Raw genomic sequence first — 22,188 nt, 5'->3', positions numbered from 1 at the left:
TGTTGTGTAGTTGCCTGGCAAAGAAACACACAAGTCAGATTCAAAATTAGACAGAGCCACACCCATTGAGAAACTTTTCTTGGCAAGTGGCAAGTTTTCTGCTCTATTTCTTTTAAAAAGCAACAAAACTTGACGGTCAAACAGTCAGGTTAACGGTCCGGAGGTAAATCCTGCGTTATCCGGGGAGGAATCAACAAGTTCACAACAGAAATGATGTTTGCTTAAAACATTATATTATTTTTTTTTCAAGCTCATGAATAAAAAAGTGTGATGACACTCCAGAGACTACACAGAAAGATCTCGCGCTCAAACAAGAAATAATTTCCACAAAACTTGTATCAAATATCAATTCCTGCAAAACAACTTGTCCTGAAGGGTGGCAGAAGCTCCAGAGTTTGCTGTACAAAAGATCTGATCTGTAAAAGATCCACCCACAGCTGCTAAATACACCTATATGCCTGCATTTCCAAGCACTCAGTTTGTTTTTTTATTTATCAAATGGATATTTGTGCTGTAAACTTCAACATCAGATTAAGAGACTTTTGGTACATTATGGAGATCAGTGTGGACGTGCATAGGCAACAGAATATTTTAACGTCTCACAATTAAATAAACGTCTTCGATCCAACTACCATTAACATTAACGTTCAAACAAAAACATTAAAACTCATGCTTAGGACAGGCTCAACCTCGTGAGACACCCTTTTTAAAGGAGATACAAAACACACAGTTTAGTTTCCTCAAGTCTTTCCATGCTTTGATACAGAAATCCTTCTGCAGCACACTGATCTGGGATCAGGTCTCCGTGCCTTTATGGTTGCATTATTTACAAGGTTGAAAGCAAAAAAAACTGATCCAAGATCAGCATTCTCGCTCATTAAGCACCAGACTGTAACAGAGCCAGTGTAGAAATCTGTACAAAGCACTGGCCAAGGTTCAGGGGGCGATTTTTCTGCTTCACACTGCGGTGGGCACCGTATAAAGCATTACAAAGGGTTAAGAAACGCTGATCATTTGAGTCACAGCTTCCTCTCCGACCGGGGCCTCCTCTGACTCCACCTGCCAAACAGAGAGAGAGAGAGGAAGAGGAGGAGCGATGAGGGCAATTACACTCTGACATTTTATCTATTTTATTACATACACATATTACACCGAGTGACGACAAACTCATGCAAAAATTTTAAAAATGCATCTGCATTACTCTATAAATATCACTTTAGTAAATGTCATTAAAATCACAACGTCTCTGAATGTATAATAATAATCAATGTTTTTATATTATAGTAAAAAAAAAGTGGATAAAACTTTGGATATTAAAAACAGGAATAAAAAGAAAACTCAAAATACGTGTTTATTTGCAAATAAAAAAAGGTAACAAGAAAACGGTACATAAAAAACAGGAAAATGAACGTGAGAAAACAGCTTGTTTTATACAGCGGGTTAAAACAAACCCTATTCCCCCCAGGGTAAATATCTTGTGACAAACAATTAAGCAATGATGAAGAATTCAGGAAGCAGCAGAGGTACAGATGCACATACAGCCAAGCCAGGCAGATGGCACGCATGAAAACAACACAAAATAATAAGCTCGATGAAGCTAAAATTGGGAATCAGCTGCTTTATTCTGAATAATCACAAATCAGAAGGACTAATTTATAATACTGACTTTACTGAGATTACATGAAGTCACAGAACTGTGCTGTGTGCAGTCCAGTCCATACGGAGGGGTCAGTTTCGGTTGAAACAGTGACCATAAGGATAAGTGCTAAACATATTTACAATGTATTTATTAGATTCATGTTAAGTTACTCAGGAAAAGAATGAAAGTCCTTCTTATCTAAGAGGCATATACATATATACATATATATATATATATATATACACATATTATATATATTATATATATATATATATATATATATATATATATATATATATATATATATATATATATATATATATATATATAAAAAACAGCATCATACAGTCACTGCTCAGATGTATAAAAGCAGTTATTAAAACCTCCCACTTTGAAATGTTCCACAGCGGCTTTAGCGCTTTAGTGCAGTTTGTATTGTTGGACAGTACCAGCATCAAGCCACACATTCTTAGCAGAAAAAAAAATGGATGCATGCATGTAAGAAAGCCTGAAAGCATTAAAACACACACACACACACACGCACATACATACATACATGCATGCATTCTTTTTGGCTTTGAAAAGGGGAGCTTAAAACCCTGCATTTGTTATCCCAGGGGCGGGGCAGACATGGCAGTCCAGTCAGTGCTGGGATTTATCTGGAGCCTCCCGCTCACCTGCATGCCCATTTCTTCCTTCTCCTTCACTGAAAAGAAGCGCCCACCGTCACCACGCTTCCGCGCCATGGCGTGCCGATGACGAGACTCGTGCAGGTATTTCTGGGATAATAAGAACGCTCAGGTTATTGTATTACTGTATTATGTCTTCAGTGCAGGTCTAAACACACTCTCTGAACAACACATATCTCTAAAAGCTGACACAGTGACTAATTTCTGACATTTTCACAGAAATCAAATCTGTTATTTTTTTATTAATCGTGTTTAACTCACCCTCCTCTCTTTGGGGATCTTGCCCTCAGCCTCCAGCTTGGCGCGAGCCTGGCGCCTCTTCAGGATGCGGTGGTACTGCTTAGCATTGACGTAGAGCGGCTCCTCCTCCAGCATCTCTGCTCCAGGGAGAGGGATGCGCTGCATGGTTGGGACAGAGCCACCGCTTTGGACCATCTGATAAAGCCCACAGAAGATTTAGATAACTGGCCAATTATATTTTATTATACGAAAGAACATTATAAGTCATTATAAATCTTGATGAACTTCAACCCACGACTCACCATAACCATTCCACCAGCATTAACCACATTTCCTGTGACGGGAACTGCGACAGTCACGGTGCCCTGACCTCCAGTGCCGCTGGTGTTGGAACCCGCCTGGATGATCTGACCTCCTGCTAAACTGGCAGCGGGAATAGTGATCATACCTGAAGAGAACAAACACACAGCAAAGAGAAAGGCTGAAGACTCACTCTGAGTGTACACACGCTCTGTAACATCACAGGGTGCACCAGAATACTGATGCATGAGCTTTGTAGAGATATTTTCACGACAATGTCTGGATCCATCAATCATAATCTGTACCTCTATTTTATTGTGATATCAACGTCTTTCCTGAATGAAACTTGTATTGCGGTTTTTGTTGCTTTACCCTGCTGGAGGATGGTTCCATCAGCGTTGACCGGCTGGTAAAGGATGGTCTGACCCTCTGCCGTCTGAGCCTGCTGACCCTGCACTGTGATCTGCTGGGGCTGAGACACACGCACTCGCATTTACACAGGAGCCTGTCTGTTGCATACTACAGGTATAGTACAATAGTAATCCAGTGTCAGTATGTTCTGTAGTCTTTCTAATACATTATGGTAAAATATTGCATTCAACTGTAGTAGCGTGTACCAGTTATAGTAGTCTGCTTGGTGCAGGTCCCTTTCGAGATTATAATACCTTTAAAGACCGACAGTAGCCTACAGTATACACAGATCAGGCATAACATCCTGAGCACTGAGAGGCGAAGTGAATAAGACTGATGATCTCCTCATCATGGCACCTGTTAGTGGGTGGGATATATTAGGCAGCAAGTCAACATTTTGTCCTCAAAGTTGATGTTAGAAGCAGGAAAAATGGACAAGCGTAAGGATTTGAGCTTTGAGTTTGACGAAGGGCCGAATTGTGATGGCTAGACCACTGGATCAGAGCATCTCCAAAACTGCAGCTCTTGTGGGGTGTTCCCGGTCTGCAATGTTCAGTATCTATCAAAAGTATCCTTTAAGTCCTGTATGGAGGCCCCACCTCGCAACTTACAGCACTTAAAGGATTTCCTGCTAACGTCTTGGTGCCAGATACCACAGCACACCTTCAGGAATCTAGTGGAGTCCATGCCTCTATGGGTCAGCGCTGTTTTGGCAGCAAAAGGGGGAACCAACACAATATTAGGCAGGTGGTCATAATGTTATGCCTGATCGGTGTATTTCTTTTTTGTGTGTGTGTATGTGTTGACACCTGGTTCTGTCCCGCAGTCACTGCGGTCTGCGGCTGCTGGATGATGATCTGCTGCGTCTGTCCCTGTGCAGTTTGTACCTGTAGTGTTTGACCTCCTGAGAGCTGAATCTGCCCCGGTTGCACAAGCTGGATCTGTCAGAGACGCACGGCAAGCTCAGCACCATTTTCAATTACTACTTGGGATGCTAGGGTTTAATAGCTTGTGTCCACTATTTTCACCATGATAGACACCAACGATGCAGTTACATAATTAAAACCCATGAACTATGAATCATTACTAGTTATAATAGTAATTTAATAGCCTATTAATAGCATATCACTTAATTAATACTGCTCACCTGCTGAAGACCCTGCGAGCCTGTCACCGGTAGCTGCATGATCGTCTGCGCCTGTCCTCCTGGCACGGCCTGTACCATTATGGGCTGCCCGGAAGGGGTGATGAGCTGACCGCCACTGACCTGCACCATTAAAGGCTGCCCTTGAACCTTAGAAGAGAAGAACAATGAGGGGTTTTTTTTGGTGCCATAGCTCTCAGTGCTCTCACGGTTATCACATCATGCAGAACGTTCACAGGGTCCTGCGAGTACAACACTGAACACACTCACACACATTCGAACACTTAACAGCGAATGCATGCACTGGAGGACACTGGAGAAATGACATGGTAACAATCATTATAATTGCCGTATGTCATGATATAATCATGCAGAGTAACATCACTGTTTTAATGAAGGCGTATACATACACAGGTTTTCACTAAATGTTTAACATTAGTGTATCAAACAGTGAATTCAGTATTAAACAATTGTATGAAATGAACGAATGGGGCATGGCTGCACACACAGTCTCTCTCCACTTGCAGACTGCACAGGGTTAACACGGGGACAACTGGGGAAACGTGGCACAGACGCAGTTGCTGACATGCAGACAGCTGATGAGCCGGAGAGAGAATACAACTACCTGCAGAGTCTGCACCTGCTGGGCTGCACCCGCATCCACCTGGCCGTCAGCCTGCAGCTGCACTGCGGTCACTGTGCTCTGGACCACAGAGAACGCAGCTTTACGGTTACACACACCACTCTCTCTCTCTCACTTACACACACACACACACGTCTGCACCAACTGGTCATCCACTCCCATCCATTCAAAGGCAGATCCCTTACCTGTTGCTGCACCGCTCCACCAGACGTCTGCACCACGATCTGCTCTCCACCACTTGTTGCCTCAGTGAACTGCTCCATGCTCAGCGTCTATTCAGCTCAACAACACACTGTGGGAACAAAACACAGGAGACAGTTAATATTCTGGAGATAAGGATTTAGTTTAGTAGTGCACAAGAGCTGACATACACTGTACTGGCAAAAGTTTTGGGACACCCCTCCAAATCATTGAATTCAGGTGTTGTTATTCAGGGGTTAGACTCAGCCCCTTAGTTCCAGTGAAAGCTTCTTCTTAATGCTTCAGCTTCATACCAAGATATTTTGGACAATTTCATGCTCTATGTGGGAACAGTTTGGGGATGACCGCTTCCTGTTCCAACATGACTGCACACCAGTGACCAAAGCAAGGTCCATAAAGACATGGATGAGTGAGTTTGGTGTGGAGGAACTCGACTGGCCTGCACAGAGTCCTGACCTCAACCCCATAGAACACCTTTGGGATGAATTAGAGCGGGGACTGTGAGCCAGACCTTCTCGTCCAACGTCAGTGCCTGACCTCACAAAAGTGCTACTAGAGGAATGGTCAGAAATTCTCATAAACACACTCCTAAACCTTGTGGAAAGCCTTCCCAGAAGAGTTGAAACTGTTATGGCTGCAAAGGATGGGAGACAACTCCAAATTACATTCATGTGCATGTAAAGGCAGAGGTCCCAAAACTTTTGGCAACATAGTGTGTATGTTATGCAGAAAGTCGATTGCTGCATCGACTTTCTGCATTAACAGGTAGAAAGAAACAGGTTGTAAGTGAGCTGCATATACTTATAACTACAGTGTATAACCTGGTAATAATAATAAGTTGGACAGAGATCCAGCTAGAAATTAATCCTAAATAAAAGGAATAATCCACACAGCGTCCAGACTAACTGAAGAGCGACTGATCAGACAGAAAAGGGATGGGTTTTTTTTTCAATCAGTTCCTGTCTTCTACAACAAAATACCAGAAGCACAGCTTGTGTCTGAGACGACGCAACACTTCCTATAATCCTACAACACCCAGAGTGCCTACAGATCGTTCACACGCTCATATCCTCCAGATATTTGTCATGTTACGGGGAGATCTGATATAAAGGTACTGAAATGGTGAAAACAGTCCATGATAAATCACTGATGAAATCATTTCCATTCAAGCTGAGACTGTGGGAGTTTTCAGAGCACCAGACTTTCTGTTTAACTACATGGCCTGGAAACTTTAGGTCACACTGAACATGGAGCCAGAACAAAGATACACGTTTCAGGGCATGAAGATGCAGGAATTTCTATCTGGCTAAACTTACAAGCTTTCTAGTAGAGATATCAACAAGTCCATGATCTGAAGAAATAATATATTGCACCTTAAACACAGAATTAATTAAAAAAAAAAGAAAAAAAAGCTGCTTATTAATCCCAAACTGCTCCACACTTCCTCTCTCTGAATGTCTCCTTAGTGTCCTAAAAAGTGAAATAGTAACGACTCAATAACGACGTTATTCAGACCAATAAACAGATTCAAGATGTTTTTACAGGAAGGTGCGAGGATTATTAACTTTCACCCAGAGGAAAGTGAGATGTTTTAACCTCAGGCTGGTCTGACAGGAAGACGCTAACTGTTTATTATTTCTTCTGCTAACAACACAAAGAACACACCTATAGGTTAGGTTAGCTAAGCTAGCTCGGGCCTCTTTATAGCGGTTAGCTTCCCGGCTAACTCGCCCAATTCACCCTGTAAAAATTACACCGTCCGGGTGAATCCACACACGGTTCATGCCCGTTAAATTCCTGTTTATAATGATTTTAGTCTTTTGGTTGGTCGGACGCACACCAATCGCCATCTGTTACCGAGTCCCATCCCCTCTCGGCGCCGCGCGCACTCACCGTCTTCCCGCTGTTATCACCGCTGATTGGCTCCAATGGCGGCTCGCGGAACCCAATCACAACCCTCTCGCGCACTGGAACGCAGCGCGGCAAAATGGCGCCCAGTGTGAGGGAGGAATGAGCGAACAAGTGCAGTGGTGCGAGGGTGGGACTTTCTCTCTCTCTCTCTCTCTCTCTCTCTCTGTCTCTCTCTCTCTGTCTCTGTCTCTGTCTCTCTCTTTCTCTCTCACACACACACACACACACACACACACACACGAGAGATGTGGTTCATTTTAAGACAACAATACCTTTAATACAATATAAATAGAACTGAACACACACTCAGAAGAAAATATAAATATAAAAATATTCTTCAAGAAAGCATGGAGGAAAAATGAAAGCAAAATCACCAAACATCTGCACGTGCCTCTAATTTTTGTGAAGATTTCACACTGACTGAAATGTAAAACCTGTGTAATTGTTGATATGTATGGAAGATTTTACATTTTCAGGACGGAGAAGTTTTTGTGGTTTTCTCTTCATCATAAGCTACTTCACTGTGCTTTAAAGGCTGGTGAGAGAAGGACTGTTATAGTGTAAGAAATAACAGGGACTGACCGGCGTTATAGACGTTCAACAGCAACGTTTCTGCAATTAAATGATGCACTAAGCATCTGATGAGCTTAACCCTTGTGCATTGTTCCAAAACTCTACCCTTTCATCCCCATGTTCGGGATGAAAACATGCACTAAATTAAAATGCTGTAGAAATATATATAAACCACCAACAATCAGGAATGCATGATTATATAGTGTGATTAGATAGTGTGTGCATGATTGTATAGGGGCAAAAAACCCCAGAAAAGTCTATGGGGCAAAAACATCCAGGAACAGTAAATGAGGGAGAAAAAATTAAAATCAATAAAAATCAATTAAAGAAAAGGTAAAGAAAAAAATATCCAGCTCACAATCATGCTTTATAATGACAGTGATTGTGTGCATTTTCCCCCAAATCAGTGTCATCACTTGTGAAGTTGGCATTTAAAGAGTTACATCCTTTATTTATTTTTTTTTTTAGTAGTTTTGATCAGAACTGAGGTTGATTAACAGATTAAAGCAAAACCATATTTTCAAAATAATGTCAAAATAAAGTTTGTCACCAAAAATGATCCCATTTGCTGAAATACAGTAAAAGTTATGGCCAAATTAAGGGTGAAAAATGACCCCTGGTGGATGAAAACATCCCCAACAGTGCATGAGGGTTTCAGAAATGTTTATGCTCCAAGTGTGTGTACACTATAATTGTTAACCCTGGGTCATCCTAAACCCCGGATAAACGGACACCTGGGTTATCTGTAATCACGTTTCACACTGCTGATACTACACCCGGGGTTAACTGTTAATCCCGGGTGTTCATTAGCAGACGTTTCACACTGGCCCCTCCTAAACTCCGGGTTATCGTTCTTATTTGCATATTTGCGGCGTCACCATCATCGATTGGATGAACAGAACCTGTTTATATGAAATGAGCCGAGAGTTAGGGTCAATTTCTGATTGTCTGCTACCAAGCGTCCAGCAGCAACAAGCAAACACCGATCGTTTCACGCTGAACCAACTTAGCACCACAATGCGGGGTTAACATCGCAAATGTGGTGGTAACTTTCATAACCCTGGGTAAAATGCGGTGCTAACACTGCTTTCATATTACAGGTGTGAAACGTTTCTTTACCCGGGGTTAAAAGCGGTGTTCAGTACGACGATGACCCGGGGTTAAGCGCACAGTGAAAAGCCCTTATAAGTGTAAGAGCTCTATACTCACACGAAAATCATCCCACAATGCTATAAAAGGTCTGAAATTCTTTATTCTGATTGGAAAAAAAAGAAAAGAAAAATAAAGGACAATAAAAGGCTCTCAAATCAAGGCTTTACATTTTTGTTGGGCTTTTGAGACTCAGATGTCAAACATTAAATGTAGTTATGAACAGTAGCTTATCTGTACATATTTTATTTACAGCTCTGGAATGAAAACGTCATGTTTATTCCCCTTACATTCAAAGACAGGTGCTGGAAAATTCTGTGAATTACCCCAGTAGCATTAAAATACTGAATAGTGACAAATCCTTTCCAGCAATCCTAACACTGAGACTCACTCAAGCTTTTTCTCGTCACATTTTGAAGCTGAAAGTGAAAACCAGGGCCCTGAGACATGTACCTTTAAAACAAAAAAAAACAAAAAAACAAAAAAGGAGTACCATAAAACATACCGTATTCACATAAATTTTTTGGGCGAAAGCCCTCCTGACAAATCTGTGCACTGTTACATCGACTGGCCTTTTGGGTTGCATTTCCCGACTGGCATAAAATCTGAAACATAAGTGTCTCTGTTCTTGAGCAAATTACACGCATTCACACACACACATTGCATTGATGCACAATCCTCCCAGGGCGCTACATTGTGCCATAGCTATGATTAGACAAGCAGCCGTTAGATTAATTATTGCTACGAAAAGTAATGATAGCTTTGTGTAGTAAAAACATAAGTTCTCAAACTCCCTTTATCGTAAATCACTTATTACTACAAAATCATGCAAAAAAATCATAATCTTATGCCATCAGGAGCATTTTGTTTTTGCCAGTGCACTGAACAACTGCTTAGAAACTCCTAGCTTATGAGCTCAGTGGGTCATCAATAAAAGACCCCAGAGTGCAGGTGTGAAAAAACATTCGTCCAAGGACATGGAAAGAGCTAGAAGTGATGCAAAATGGCTAGCCGCTGCCTCCCCCAATCTTGTGTATCATAATTAAGTTGAATGACCACAATCGTTGCACAACAAATCCATTTAGCTTTGTCTAGCCTGTACAAACATGAATAGACTCCTTGAACCCTTAGCTTAGTGAACTGTTATTGTGTTGTAATACTGTCTTAATAAACTCAAGCTGAAGATTAACATGTAAATAAAAAAAATACAGGAAATGGCACTGGTGCATCAATCCCAACTCTAAGGTGCTCATAAGCTTGTACCAGGTCCAATGATGGTTAAAAGAGAGCTGTTTTGGTCTTACTCCCTTTCACACACAACAGTTTGCATTTGAAGAATATGTGAAAAAATAATTCAGTGTTTTTTTTGCGTCATCCTTTTTTCCCTGCATTGAGAAGGAAACTGAAAGCTTGTTCCTGCTGAATTCATTTATAAATGGAAGTCTAATTAACGTTTCTAAAATATATGAATATATTGCTGTCAATAAAAGTTTATTCATGAATGATTCAGTCCTTACAAGAAGGAAGAATGAGAAAATGTACGGCGAGACTGATACTGGAAATTGTATTGTAATTATATTTACCTTTACACCTTTTCTACTGAAACTTTAAGCTCTTTCTCAGTACAGGGAAACATTTTGAAATTTGTTTTGTTTGTCGTAAAATCACATGCTTTTTAAAAACACCATCTCTTTTGTGTTCATCAGCCTAAAGAACACTGGGCACTGGAAATTTTCCATGTCAAAGTCCAGTCCTTAAAATTTCTCAAAAATCAGACTCGCTGAGGAAAGAAGAGGCGTCTCCAAAAAAACAAATAAAAGTAAATTACAAAAATCTGCTAATTGCCTCCTGTCCAGTGGCTGGAACCAATTAATTTGGAAAAAAATGTCTACACTCTTCAGTAAACAGGTCCAGGTCATTATCTCCACATAGGGTATAACATTTACCTGAAAGAGAGACATGTGAATAATCAAGCATTACTGATCACATTCTCTCTCTCTCTCTCTCTCTCACACACACACACACACACACACACACACACACACACACACACACACACCCACACCTGAAGAGGGCACTGAAGTTGCTCACTAGAAAGCTTTAAGACACTACCTGAGAATTTTCTGCCTCAGTTTCCAGCCAGAAGGTCCTATAAAAACACAAACCCAGATTTTTAACATTCTGAAACGCAACGCAATCAATCGCTAACACCGTGTTGGGACAGATACCTCATCTGAGTCGTAATTGTAATTCGTCTTGTCTGCCTCTGTAGTGTCCACGTCGTCCACACCCTCAATGGCATTAGCTTCCACATGCCTCTGCATCTCTGAATAGCGGTGCACCAGGAACCTAACACACACACACACCTGTCAATATCAAACTAGTGACAATACAACTCGACTCTATTCACTTTACATACTTCAGTCAGATCCTACCTTCCTCCACACACGTACTTCTTGACCAGCAGGACCCCAGCCACGGCACAGAGGAGCAGAAGGAGGATGATGACAGACACTACAGGAGCCACGCTTCCTGACTGAGACTGATAAACATGCTTCAGATAAGCTCACCTAGACATCTGGCTCTTATTTCTATCCAGATTCCAGTATGTGCCAAGCAGCATTAAAAAGTATGGCTCTCTCACCAGAAAATCTGCACTGAGCAGGCTACTGACACACTTCTTGCTCAGGTCAATCACTTTTCTCTCCGGCTGTGTCCCTCCTTCACACCGATCTCCTGGGATCTTTCTGTAACTGTACAGCAGACAGCAAGGATCGTCAGAAAAGTGTGGAAAAGACGAGGCTGTAGATTTCATTTGTGTCAGTTGAAACACCTCTTAGATATTAAAATCTGATGTATGACGTAGACAGACTGATCATAAATCACCAAAAAGACGGTGTAATATAACACTAACACTACTACTAATAGTAATAATAATAATTAGACTACGCTGTACCCGCTGGTTTGGAGCTGTTCTTTACGGCCATGCAGGCAGAACTCGAGTGATTGACCCTTCAGCTCTGGCTGTTCCACACACTCCGAGCTGTTCATGACACGGTAGTAGCCAAAATCACTACAGGATAGACAGAAAAGGGAGAGAGAGAAAGAGAGGAGAGGCATTATACACACTGGACTCAACTGCCATTCTTCAGCAGTGCTGTGTGTTTCTTTATTTATTACCCATTTCATTTGCTATCAGAAGTTGTAAGTGCCAGATCTCACCAATGGAAGTCCTCCAGAGTGCAGGGACATGGTGTGGGCTGCTTGGTGATGACGAAGTCCTTCCCGTTGCGGCACACAGTGTCTTTGCGTAGCCGTAAATATTTTTCTTTATATCCCAGCAGACATCCATCATCCGGGCCGCCGGTGTTATCAGAGTGGGCAAGCCATTGCACGTAATCCTCCTCCCCACCTGCAGAGGGAGACACAGAGAGAGAGAGAGAGAGAGAGAGAGAGAGAGAGAGAGAGAGAGAGAGAGAGAGAGAGAATGTGTCAAGGATGAGTGAGGAATCTAAAGCATTCAAAATTACTATAAACACAGACACACTACACTGCAACTCAATGCTTGATTAATTACAGCCTCTAAATATATGAGAAATACACTATATTGCCAAAAGTATTCGCTCACCCATCCAAATAATCAGAACCAGGTGTTCCAATCACTTCCATGGCCACAGGTGTATAAAATCAAGCACCTAGGCATGCAGACTGTTTTTACAAACATTTGTGAAAGAATGGGTCGCTCTCAGGAGCTCAGTGAATTCCAGCGTGGAACTGTGATAGGATGCCACCTGTGCAACAAATCCAGTCGTGAAATTTCCTTGCTCCTAAATATTCCACAGTCAACTGTCAGCTGTATTATAAGAACGTGGAAGTGTTTGGGAACGACAGCAACTCAGCCACGAAGTGGTAGGCCACGTAAACTGACGGAGCGGGGTCAGCGGATGCTGAGGCGCATAGTGCGAAGAGGTCGCCAACTTTCTGCAGAGTCAATCGCTACAGACCTCCAAACTTCATGTGGCCTTCAGATTAGCTCAAGAACAGTGCGCAGAGAGCTTCATGGAATGGGTTTCCATGGCCGAGCAGCTGCATCCAAGCCATACATCACCAAGTGCAATGCAAAGCGTCGGATGCAGTGGTGTAAAGCACGCCGCCACTGGACTCTAGAGCAGTGGAGACGCGTTCTCTGGAGTGACGAATCGCGCTTCTCCATCTGGCAATCTGATGGACGAGTCTGGGTTTGGCGGTTGCCAGGAGAACGGTACTTGTCTGACTGCATTGTGCCAAGTGTAAAGTGTGGTGGAGGGGGGATTATGGTGTGGGGTTGTTTTTCAGGAGCTGGGCTTGGCCCCTTAGTTCCAGTGAAAGGAACTCTGAATGCTTCAGCATACCAAGACATTTTGGACAATTCCATGCTCCCAACTTTGTGGGAACAGTTTGGAGCTGGCCCCTTCCTCTTCCAACATGACTGTGCACCAGTGACCAAAGCAAGGTCCATAAAGACATGGATGACAGAGTCTGGTGTGGAGGAACTTGACTGGCCTGCACAGAGTCCTGACCTCAACCCGATAGAACACCTTTGGGATGAATTAGAGCGGAGACTGAGAGTCAGGCCTTCTCGTCCAACATCAGTGTCTGACCTCACAAATGTGCTTCTGGAAGAATGGTCAAAAATTCCCATAAACACACTCCTAAACCTTGTGGACAGCCTTCCCAGAAGAGTTGAAGCTGTTATAGTTGCCAAGGGTGGGCCGACGTCATATTGAACCCTATGGATTAGGAATGGGATGTCACTTAAGTTCATATGCGAGTCAAGGCAGGTGAGCGAATACTTTTGGCAATATAGTGTATTTAGTAAGGCGCACAAGGCAACACGGCCCTGTAGTAAAAGTGACATACTGCTGGACCGAGAGAGACTATAAGAGTACTTAAATGTGCACACTGACACTTTAACAGTTTTAATTTAGTTGTATATGTTCATGGAATCACACATGTGTTTACACATATGTGAAGTGTTCTGCAGTCCTAAGGTCTCTGGAACGAACACACACACACACACACACACTCACAGTCTCTGGTGAGCAGCTGGTGGAAGTCTATAGTGATGGACACTAAGTGTTGACTGAACACAGGCTGTCTGTAACCCCACAGGCTGAGGCTCAGAGACCGAGCTCCAGGCTCCGAGGCCAAACCCGTGAAGTACAGCGGAGTGTCTGTGAAGTTATGAGCATGCCAGCACTGGCCCTCGTCTGTGGAAAACCTAATGTGGAAAAGACAGCAAATAAACAAACAAAGAGGGGGGGGTGGAAGAAAAAAAAAAAAAAAAAAGAGTTGAACAAAACAAATGTTCAGTTCAGATATAAGTTCAAGGTTCAAATCAAATAGACCTAGACCTACAGCTTAGAAGTGGAGGAAGAATAGACTGGAAATAAATATACATTTTACTAATAAAAAGAAAGCAGAAAGACCTTTAAGTCTCTAACTCTAAGACTCTAAATGTCCATTTTGTTGCAGTCCATTTCTAATCACGTAATTTTCAGTCAAAGAAAATCTAACAATCACCAAAAAATTAGTAAATAAAACTGCGATTGCAATAAAAATGTCTTCTGAGTTAGAGCTGAATCTGTGCAAAGAGAAACATTTTTTCAGTTTGCTCAGAGAGACAGACAGGAATCCAGATATTTTCTGATCAGAGAGTATTCTGTTTTATTTCCATCACGGTGTACACAGATCAGGCATAACATTATACCTAATATTGTGTTGATCACCCTTTTGCTCCCAAAACAGCCCTGACCCATCGAGGCATGGACTCCACTAGATCCCTGAAGGTGTGCTGTGGGATCTGGCACCAAGATGTTAGCAGCAGATCCTTTAAGTCCTGTAATTTGTGAGGTGGGGTCTCCATGGATCAGATTTGTTTGTCCAGCACATCCCACAGATGCTCCATTGGATTAAGATCTGAGGAAGTCAACAACTCAAACAGGTTGTTGTGCTCATCAAACCATTCCTGAATCATTTCTGCTTTGTGGCACAACACATTGTCCTGCTGAAAGAAGCCACAGCAATCAGGGTGAGGGTGTACATGGTCTGCAACAATGCCTAGGTAGGTGGTACATGTCAAAGTAAGAACATGTCCCAGTAGAACATTGCCCAAAGCATGACACTGACTTGCCTTCTTCCCATAGTGCACCCTGGTGCCATGTCTTCCCCAGGTAAGAGACGCACTCGCACCTGGCCATCCAGGGGATGTAAAAGACAGCGTGATTCATCAGACCAGGCCACCTCCTTCCATTGCTCTGAGGTCCAGTTCTGATGCTCACGTGCCCATTCTTGGCACTTTCAGTGATGTCCGCACTCCCCACGTGCATCAATGATCCTTGACCACCCATGACCCTGTCGCCACTTTTGATAGATACTGACCACTGCAGACCAGGAACACCCCACAAGAGCTACAGTTCTGGAGATGCTCTGATCCAGTGGTCTAGCCATCATAATTTGGCCCTTCGTCAAACTCGCTCAAATCCTTACGCTTGTCCATTTTTCCTGTTCTAACATCAACTTTGAGGACAAAATGTTGACTTGCTGCCTAATATATCCCACCCACTAACAGGTGCCATGATGAGGAGATCATCAATCTTATTCATGTCACCTCCCACTGCTCACAATGTTATGGCTGATTGGTGAATATTAAGTTGAACAGGAGCTTAAAATGTGAATTAACATCACATCACTGCTCCCTTTAAACCAGCGCTCTGCACGCTGTCAACTGTGAACAAAGAGCTTCAAACTGAGGAACTTTTACACAGCTGCCACCAAAACACAGATAAATAACGTGTAGTAACTACGTCTCCGAATCACACCTCTCATCTTTAGTCATTCTCTGTCTTGGGTTTGTCTGTTTAACAAAACAGGGATCTTTTTGCACAAAGAAAATGAAAAAGTGAACAATGAAAGAAAAAAAGTCTGAGTCCGTGTTGAAGAAATGACCGTCAACTGTTATTGCATCACAAACTACACCAGCCAGGCATATTCCAGTATGAAAGTACAGCTCATGAAATGAAATGAGTAGGTAGAAGAAAGCAGCAGGGCATGTAGGGTTTACAGTTTTCATATTCGTAGAGTTTTAGAAGAGGTCTGATGCGATTTGCCATAAACACCTAAAAAAATAATCTTTCTACATTATAAAGGTGTTTTTTTGTCTCGTGGTGCCGAGCGTAATCATCAGGACTCACTTGATCTGCGAGATAGGCTGGATGGGGTTGTGCTCCACAGCCACCAGCACTCCTCCTGAGTCTAGGATGGCATAATGATGCGGTCCTTTGAGTGCTCGTGTCCACGTGTACCCACCGTCATCAGACACGTAAACATCAGGAGACAAGACGGATACCGCGTCCCCCACGCTGCCTGAGGAGGAACGGGTCATTCAACGTCAGCTAGGGTCTGTTCCATAATCAATACAATTTATTTGTATAGTGCATTGTCTCAAAGCAGCTTTACAAAAGTATAGAAACACAGAGAATGAAATATTTTATAAAGTATAAAGTTACTATTTTATCCTTATTCTCTCCCTAAATGAAGATCTCCAGGTGAACTGAAAGGCCAACATTTATTTATGCTTAAATTTATTTAAATATATGAGGTGTGATGCATGAAAATAACAAAAACCTACTCTATTATGTGTGTGTGTGTGTGTGTGTGTGTGTGTGTGTACCGTGAGCAAGGATGAGTCCGACAGCACTGTGGTCAGTCAGTGGCAGCATCGGCACGTTGAGCCTCATGGATGTGCTGTAGGAGGCGTGAATATGCAGACTACACTATAGCAACACACACAAACACACAACATCCCACACAGTTTACCATTTCCTTCATGCGCTGTAACAGACTAACCAGCTCTGACCGTTGTAGAAATAACAAGCCCGCTGTTCACAGCCCTGATCATGTTTAAATCAGCGAGTGTGTAAATTAAGCCAACAGGATGTTAATCATACTGATATAAACACTGTCTCTAGCTGGCACAAGTGTGAACTGCTGGAGGCATTATAAAACACTGAGGTGTCCAAAAGATCAAGCAGTCGCTATAAACAAAAAGACAGGACCTAGGATGGACACAAACAGAACACATGGGCATGAGCTTAGGATTTAAGACTCAGTGTTTTTCCTCATTACATTTCTGCATGGAGAACTCCTAATCAATCTCGGTTGTTGTGACCGCAAGTTAAAGTAATATACACTATATATCACCAAAAGTATTGGGACACCCCTCGAGCTCATTGAATTCAGGGGTTGGGCTCGGCCCCTTAGTTCCAGTGAAAGGAACTCTAAATGCTTCAGCTTCATACCAAGACATTTTGGACAATTTCAGGCTTTGTGGGAACAGTTTGGGGATGACCCCTTCCTGTTCCAACATGACTGCACACCAGTGACCAAAGCAAGGTCCATAAAGACATTGATGAGCGAGTTTGGTGTGGAGGAACTTGACTGGCCTGAACAGAGTCCTGACCACAACCCCATAGAACACCTTTGGGATGAATTAGAGCGGAGACTGTGAGCCAGACCTTCTCGTCCAACATCAGTGCCTGACCTCACAAATGCGCTTCTAGAGGAACGGTCAAAAATTCCCATAAACACACTCCTAAACCTTGTGGAAAGCCTTCCCAGAAGAGTTCAAGCTGTTCTAGCTGCAAAGGGCGGGACAACTCCATATTACATTCATGTGCATGTAAAGGCAGAATGATATGCTCTCCCATTGAAAAAACAGACAAAAGAAAAACTATTGGCTCAGTACTATATTATAAAATGTGCTGGTGACTTTTTTTAATTATCCCTAAATTACGGTTTTAACTTTTAAGAATACCCAGCTCAAGCAAAATATAACCACAATGATGCTTCATAACCTTCAATGAACCTGTTCCTGCGGTTGGTACAAGCCAAAACTGACCTAATGTCAAACAACTCCTCTAAATATTTCTCTAAACTTGATTTGCAGGGTGTGTATGTGTGTGCATGTGTGCGTGTGCGCCTCGAAGAACTCTCACAATGTCCGGATCCTTTGCAGTGGAGTCACACTCTGCGTTCCAAGGTTTCTTCAGAGGCCTCCAATTTCCTCCCTGATTGAACGTTATCACCGTTTGAACAGAACCATCTGCACAGACCAACACACACCAGCTTACATCACACTGCAGTACACACAAAACATACACACATGCTTGCGCAACACCAGCTCTCTTTGCAGAGTTTTTTGGAAGAGAACACAGCAGATAAATCAGCGCACCTGACTCAAAACAAACCAACAAAGTGTGCAGAGGAAGCGATTTAATGAGTTAGATACTTGGAGCATTTTATAATAGCAGAATTAAAGTAATCATTAGTAAGTGCTCGTGTGTGTGTGTGTGTGTGTACCGTGAGCCAGCACGCTGGTCATGTAGACGCCCCTGAGCGAGCTAACGACAGTGAAGTCAGTTTCACCACCCGTGGAGGTGTAAAGATGATGCTCCAGGGATTTGGAGAAGACGATGCCCCGGGAATCAGACACGTAGATTATGCCCATCCCCGAGTCTTTACAAGAGTTCAATTCATTAACCAGGGCAGGATTCAATGTAGGGATCAGTTCATTATTTTTCCTTTCATTTCATACAATACATAGTGTAGATAGTGCAACAGTGTCATAACATTGTGAGATGAATGGAGTAATGCATTAACTGAGTGTTCAATATTGCTGTAATATATAGCTGGAGAATATAATAATATAATATAATAGTAATATATAGCTGAAATATAGCTGGAGAACCGAACACACACACACACACACACAAAACTGACCTCCTGGTTCATCCACATGCACAAACACCATGTCATCATTGGAAGAAAGTATAGAGTAAAATTGTTCATGTCCCACATCGGGCAGCTGGGCCATGTCCCAAACCTCACCCTGATCCACAGACACATGAATCATGCGCATCGACCTCTAATAAGAGATAGAGAGAGAGAGAGAGAGAGAGAGAGAGAGAAAGCATACAAAAATTTTGAAAACTAGCTAATAGCTAAAAATTTCACATTTTCTAAACTGTCATGTCTTGCTGTAATTACTGGGATGTTAGGGGTTAAGCACACACTTCGATAGACAGACAGACGTGCCCAACTACAAACACACACACACACAGATCCGAACATACCGTGGCGGACATGACGGAAGCGAAGAGAAAACGGCCACCCAGGCCAAACGAGTAAATCCTGCTCCCTATCTTCTTAAAGCTTCGGCCAAAATCTGTGGTCTTCTTTAAATCCAGCATGCCTTTTTCACCTTCCAGTACAAAACACACACACACTTTATAACAGGGACAAACAATAAGCAGTTATGTGTTCTGACCAATCCGAACTTATTCATGGAAACATGAGAACTGGACTCACTACAGGAACCGTTTGGGTTTGTGGTGAAAAACAGAGTATCAGCAGTCCCCCTAAGACAGAGAAACACACACACACACACACACACAGGACTGAACATCAAAAACACAACGATGTATATGGGCTAATATCTTATCAGAAGTCCTTACATTCAAGTGCACATCTATCATTAACTAGGTAGTTTGCCTGATCCACTTTATTCCTTAATATGGTAAATCTACTGACCACTGAAACCACCTTTTCCTCTGGCTTGCACATTTTGAAGTGATCTTAGAGACCGAGTGTTTTTACAGTTAAACTGCCTCTAATAATCATAACAATAAAAAAAATCCTCTGGGAATGGGATTGATACACACTAATTCTCTTACTTAGCTTATATGCATGTGTGTGTGTGTGTGTTACCATTTCACCAGACACACTGCGTCGTGAATCTTCTTCCAGTGGAGCCCAAAGTCCTCAGAGAGCCACAGGTCATACTGCCAGAGGGACAAACAGCATGGAATGTAAACTCACACACAAGTTTTGTGTGCTTTCACATTTATGTAGAAATCCAACAGAACAAAATAAAAAGTCCAATTGTGAATTCAAATCATGCACACTGAAGATTCTAGTTTATATCACACTGTAGTAACGGGGTTATTCCTGAGCTCACCACTGTGCTAATAACCGCGAGCATGCTGTTGTTTTCCGGGTTGTAGCTGATCTGCGTCAGCACTTGGAAGGGCAGGTCAGAGGGGGTGAAGCTCTTCCCGAAATCCAACGAGCATAAAATTCTCGAGCCTTTTCCCTCCGACAAATGACCTGTGAGGATCACCTGGGGAGAAAAAAAATAAAAATAAAAAAACAGCATGTCTTGTGCATGTTCTCTTCCTGAAAAGGGTCTCATCCAGGGTCATGAGGGGTTTCAGCCTGACCTTTCCCGAGTTGTCTGGGCTAATGGCGATGCCAAAATGGGTCATGATGAAGGTGTTGTTCAGGAGATCTGTGATGTCCTGGAAAGTCTTCCCGTGGTCTTCACTGGGACACGGGGTTATTATTAGTTAGAGATACTAATGAACGGATGCTTGAATCATGTGATTCTTAAACACACACACACACACACACACACACACTTTTACCTCCTGTAGAGTTTGGGCTCACTAAAGCGGAACATGAACAGCGGCAACTGATACGTGGTGAGGACCAGCAGCACCTGCACACAGAAACACAGCAATATAAAGACAATAACACAAAGAAACCTGTCGCATTTTTGTGGATTGAAAAGAAAGTGTGTGAAGAGATGAATAATCTCCTCACTCCGTATCCTAACCTTCAGTCCTAACCAATCCGTACTACACCACAAAGACCAAACTGCAGCAGCACAATCTTAAAGTAATAAATGTTCATCGTTGATGTGATATGCTAATTAGGACACGCGGAAACATCACGTGACTTTCTATGAGCGCCCCTCCTGTCTCATTTTGGGAACTTATATTACTTTAAATTTATTTCTAAATTTAAAATAGATTTATTACTCAATCCGTAATTCAGGCTTGAAATTTCAACAGGTGTGGGGGTGCTGACTTCACTTTTTTTTTTTTAATATAAATTCATACTTTAATCCATGCTTCTATTTGATTGGTTGGTTTTCACCTGTGTATGAATTTTTTATTAGTAGTTTTCACACAAAATCCAGACTTTCAGCTCCAGTTGTTTTCCCTTCTTTAAATATGCGTTGTGTCTCGCCTCTCTTACACATTTAAGGCTTTCTTAGAGTCGGAGTGGGGTTGGGGGTATAGGGGTATTCGCCTTGTATGTTACGTCTCTGTTTAAAAATCAATAAAAATACTGTTGAGTAAAAATAAAAATAAAAAAAGAGGCCTTTTTGGACCATCTAGTGTTCTTTTCCTTTCATCCACACAGCAGCCTTAAACAAAAAATCTTTTTCCCCCTTGGCTCGAGTCTGCCAACCTGTGGGTATGAGGTCATTATTCTCAATGCTGTGTGACTCCAAGCCCTGATTTGTGTGTGTGTGTGTGTGTGTGTGTGTGAGAAAGACTGAGAAAAAGAGCAAGGAAAACAGACAGAGAGAGAGAGAGAGCGAGAGAAAGAGACGCGCACACACACACACACACACAGAGAGAGAGAGAGAGAGAGACACATACACAGAGAGAGAGAGAGAGAGAGAGAGAAAGACGCAGGGGAGACAGATGGAGATAGAGATACAGAGAGAAAGACAGAGAGAGAGATGGAGAGAGAGACAGAAAAAGATGGGGAGAGAGAGAGAGAAGAAGAAGAAGAAGAAGAAGGCTGGTACTGGAGGAGGTCAGATGGTGAGTGCAGTCTGCTGTTAGCTGTGCACTGAGGCATTTAATAGAGCCCCCCCATCCCCCCCACTGGCTTTTAGAGAGACGCTTCTCTGTTTGTTATTCTGTTGAACTCCAACCTTTCTACCCGGCCTGACACTGGTCAAACTGCTGTTTTATCCAACACAACATCTCTCTCTCTCTCTCTCTCTCTCTCTCTTTAATCCTGTCCCTTAATAAAATAAGAGTGTAAGAATGGTTTAGCCCCTCACACTAAAAACCCCTCACAGGTCTTTCATAAACATCCCTTATTTTCATAGCTGGATTTTCAGCAGTGGAATTTTGCTGACTAAAGGACGACATCCGTTTCTGTCTCTCTGATACGGAGCTGCTTTCGGTCCAGAAAACACGGCCAGGAAGAATTTGAAATCCGATTCGCTCTGGGTTTTGTGATTCGGAAGGGTCGCATACCACAGACTCAGAGCATGAAGCCAAACACAAACCCGCACTCAGGAGGACAGCAGCTCTCTCGCAGCTCGAGAGGAAGGACGGCGTTAAGGGCTAGACGACTGCCAGGTGAACGTCCTCCGCTCGTCTTA

At 42.6% G+C, this 22,188-nt stretch overlaps 2 protein-coding genes across 12 annotated transcripts in view; both read right to left on the bottom strand.

The window, feature by feature from the left end:
• Nucleotides 1–272: 272 nt before the first annotated feature.
• On the bottom strand, nucleotides 273–7,316 carry nfya (nuclear transcription factor Y, alpha). Of its 8 annotated transcripts, none has more exons than XM_058373235.1 (10): nucleotides 7,161–7,316; nucleotides 5,252–5,358; nucleotides 5,046–5,126; nucleotides 4,427–4,573; nucleotides 4,089–4,220; nucleotides 3,241–3,340; nucleotides 2,871–3,016; nucleotides 2,590–2,763; nucleotides 2,317–2,418; nucleotides 273–1,059 (listed from the first exon to the last, which is right to left on the bottom strand). In XM_058373235.1, exons 2-10 carry the CDS (start codon nucleotides 5,327–5,329, stop codon nucleotides 997–999), a joined length of 1,023 nt encoding a protein of 340 aa, XP_058229218.1. In that variant the 5' UTR covers nucleotides 5,330–5,358; nucleotides 7,161–7,316; the 3' UTR covers nucleotides 273–996. The 8 variants fall into 8 exon arrangements, with proteins under 8 accessions (XP_058229218.1, XP_058229219.1, XP_058229214.1 ...); XM_058373236.1 differs by having other exon boundaries at nucleotides 275–1,059; nucleotides 5,049–5,126; XM_058373231.1 differs by lacking the exon at nucleotides 273–1,059 and having other exon boundaries at nucleotides 1,979–2,418.
• Nucleotides 7,317–8,983: 1,667 nt separating this feature from the next.
• Nucleotides 8,984–22,188, bottom strand: part of sort1a (sortilin 1a) — a 22,027-nt gene continuing 8,822 nt past the window's right edge. For all 4 annotated transcript variants that reach the window (XM_058373225.1, XM_058373224.1, XM_058373227.1 and 1 more), the window contains 19 exons: nucleotides 20,423–20,496; nucleotides 20,219–20,321; nucleotides 19,957–20,118; nucleotides 19,707–19,780; nucleotides 19,308–19,357; nucleotides 19,073–19,200; nucleotides 18,720–18,864; nucleotides 18,300–18,455; nucleotides 17,936–18,042; nucleotides 16,612–16,714; nucleotides 16,133–16,304; nucleotides 13,970–14,160; nucleotides 12,123–12,312; nucleotides 11,857–11,973; nucleotides 11,545–11,653; nucleotides 11,336–11,442; nucleotides 11,129–11,249; nucleotides 11,013–11,049; nucleotides 8,984–10,846 (listed from right to left, as the gene is read on the bottom strand). In XM_058373225.1, coding sequence (XP_058229208.1) covers nucleotides 11,029–11,049; nucleotides 11,129–11,249; nucleotides 11,336–11,442; nucleotides 11,545–11,653; nucleotides 11,857–11,973; nucleotides 12,123–12,312; nucleotides 13,970–14,160; nucleotides 16,133–16,304; nucleotides 16,612–16,714; nucleotides 17,936–18,042; nucleotides 18,300–18,455; nucleotides 18,720–18,864; nucleotides 19,073–19,200; nucleotides 19,308–19,357; nucleotides 19,707–19,780; nucleotides 19,957–20,118; nucleotides 20,219–20,321; nucleotides 20,423–20,496 — 2,130 coding nt within the window. In that variant the 3' untranslated portion in view covers nucleotides 8,984–10,846; nucleotides 11,013–11,028. The remainder of the gene's footprint in view (nucleotides 10,847–11,012; nucleotides 11,050–11,128; nucleotides 11,250–11,335; nucleotides 11,443–11,544; nucleotides 11,654–11,856; nucleotides 11,974–12,122; nucleotides 12,313–13,969; nucleotides 14,161–16,132; nucleotides 16,305–16,611; nucleotides 16,715–17,935; nucleotides 18,043–18,299; nucleotides 18,456–18,719; nucleotides 18,865–19,072; nucleotides 19,201–19,307; nucleotides 19,358–19,706; nucleotides 19,781–19,956; nucleotides 20,119–20,218; nucleotides 20,322–20,422; nucleotides 20,497–22,188) is intronic.

The sequence above is a fragment of the Hemibagrus wyckioides genome, linkage group LG21 (assembly GCF_019097595.1).
Source record: "Hemibagrus wyckioides isolate EC202008001 linkage group LG21, SWU_Hwy_1.0, whole genome shotgun sequence".
NCBI lineage: Eukaryota > Metazoa > Chordata > Actinopteri > Siluriformes > Bagridae > Hemibagrus > Hemibagrus wyckioides.
Note: the sequence above shows the minus strand (reverse complement) of the source record. Positions and strands in the feature narration are given on the sequence as shown.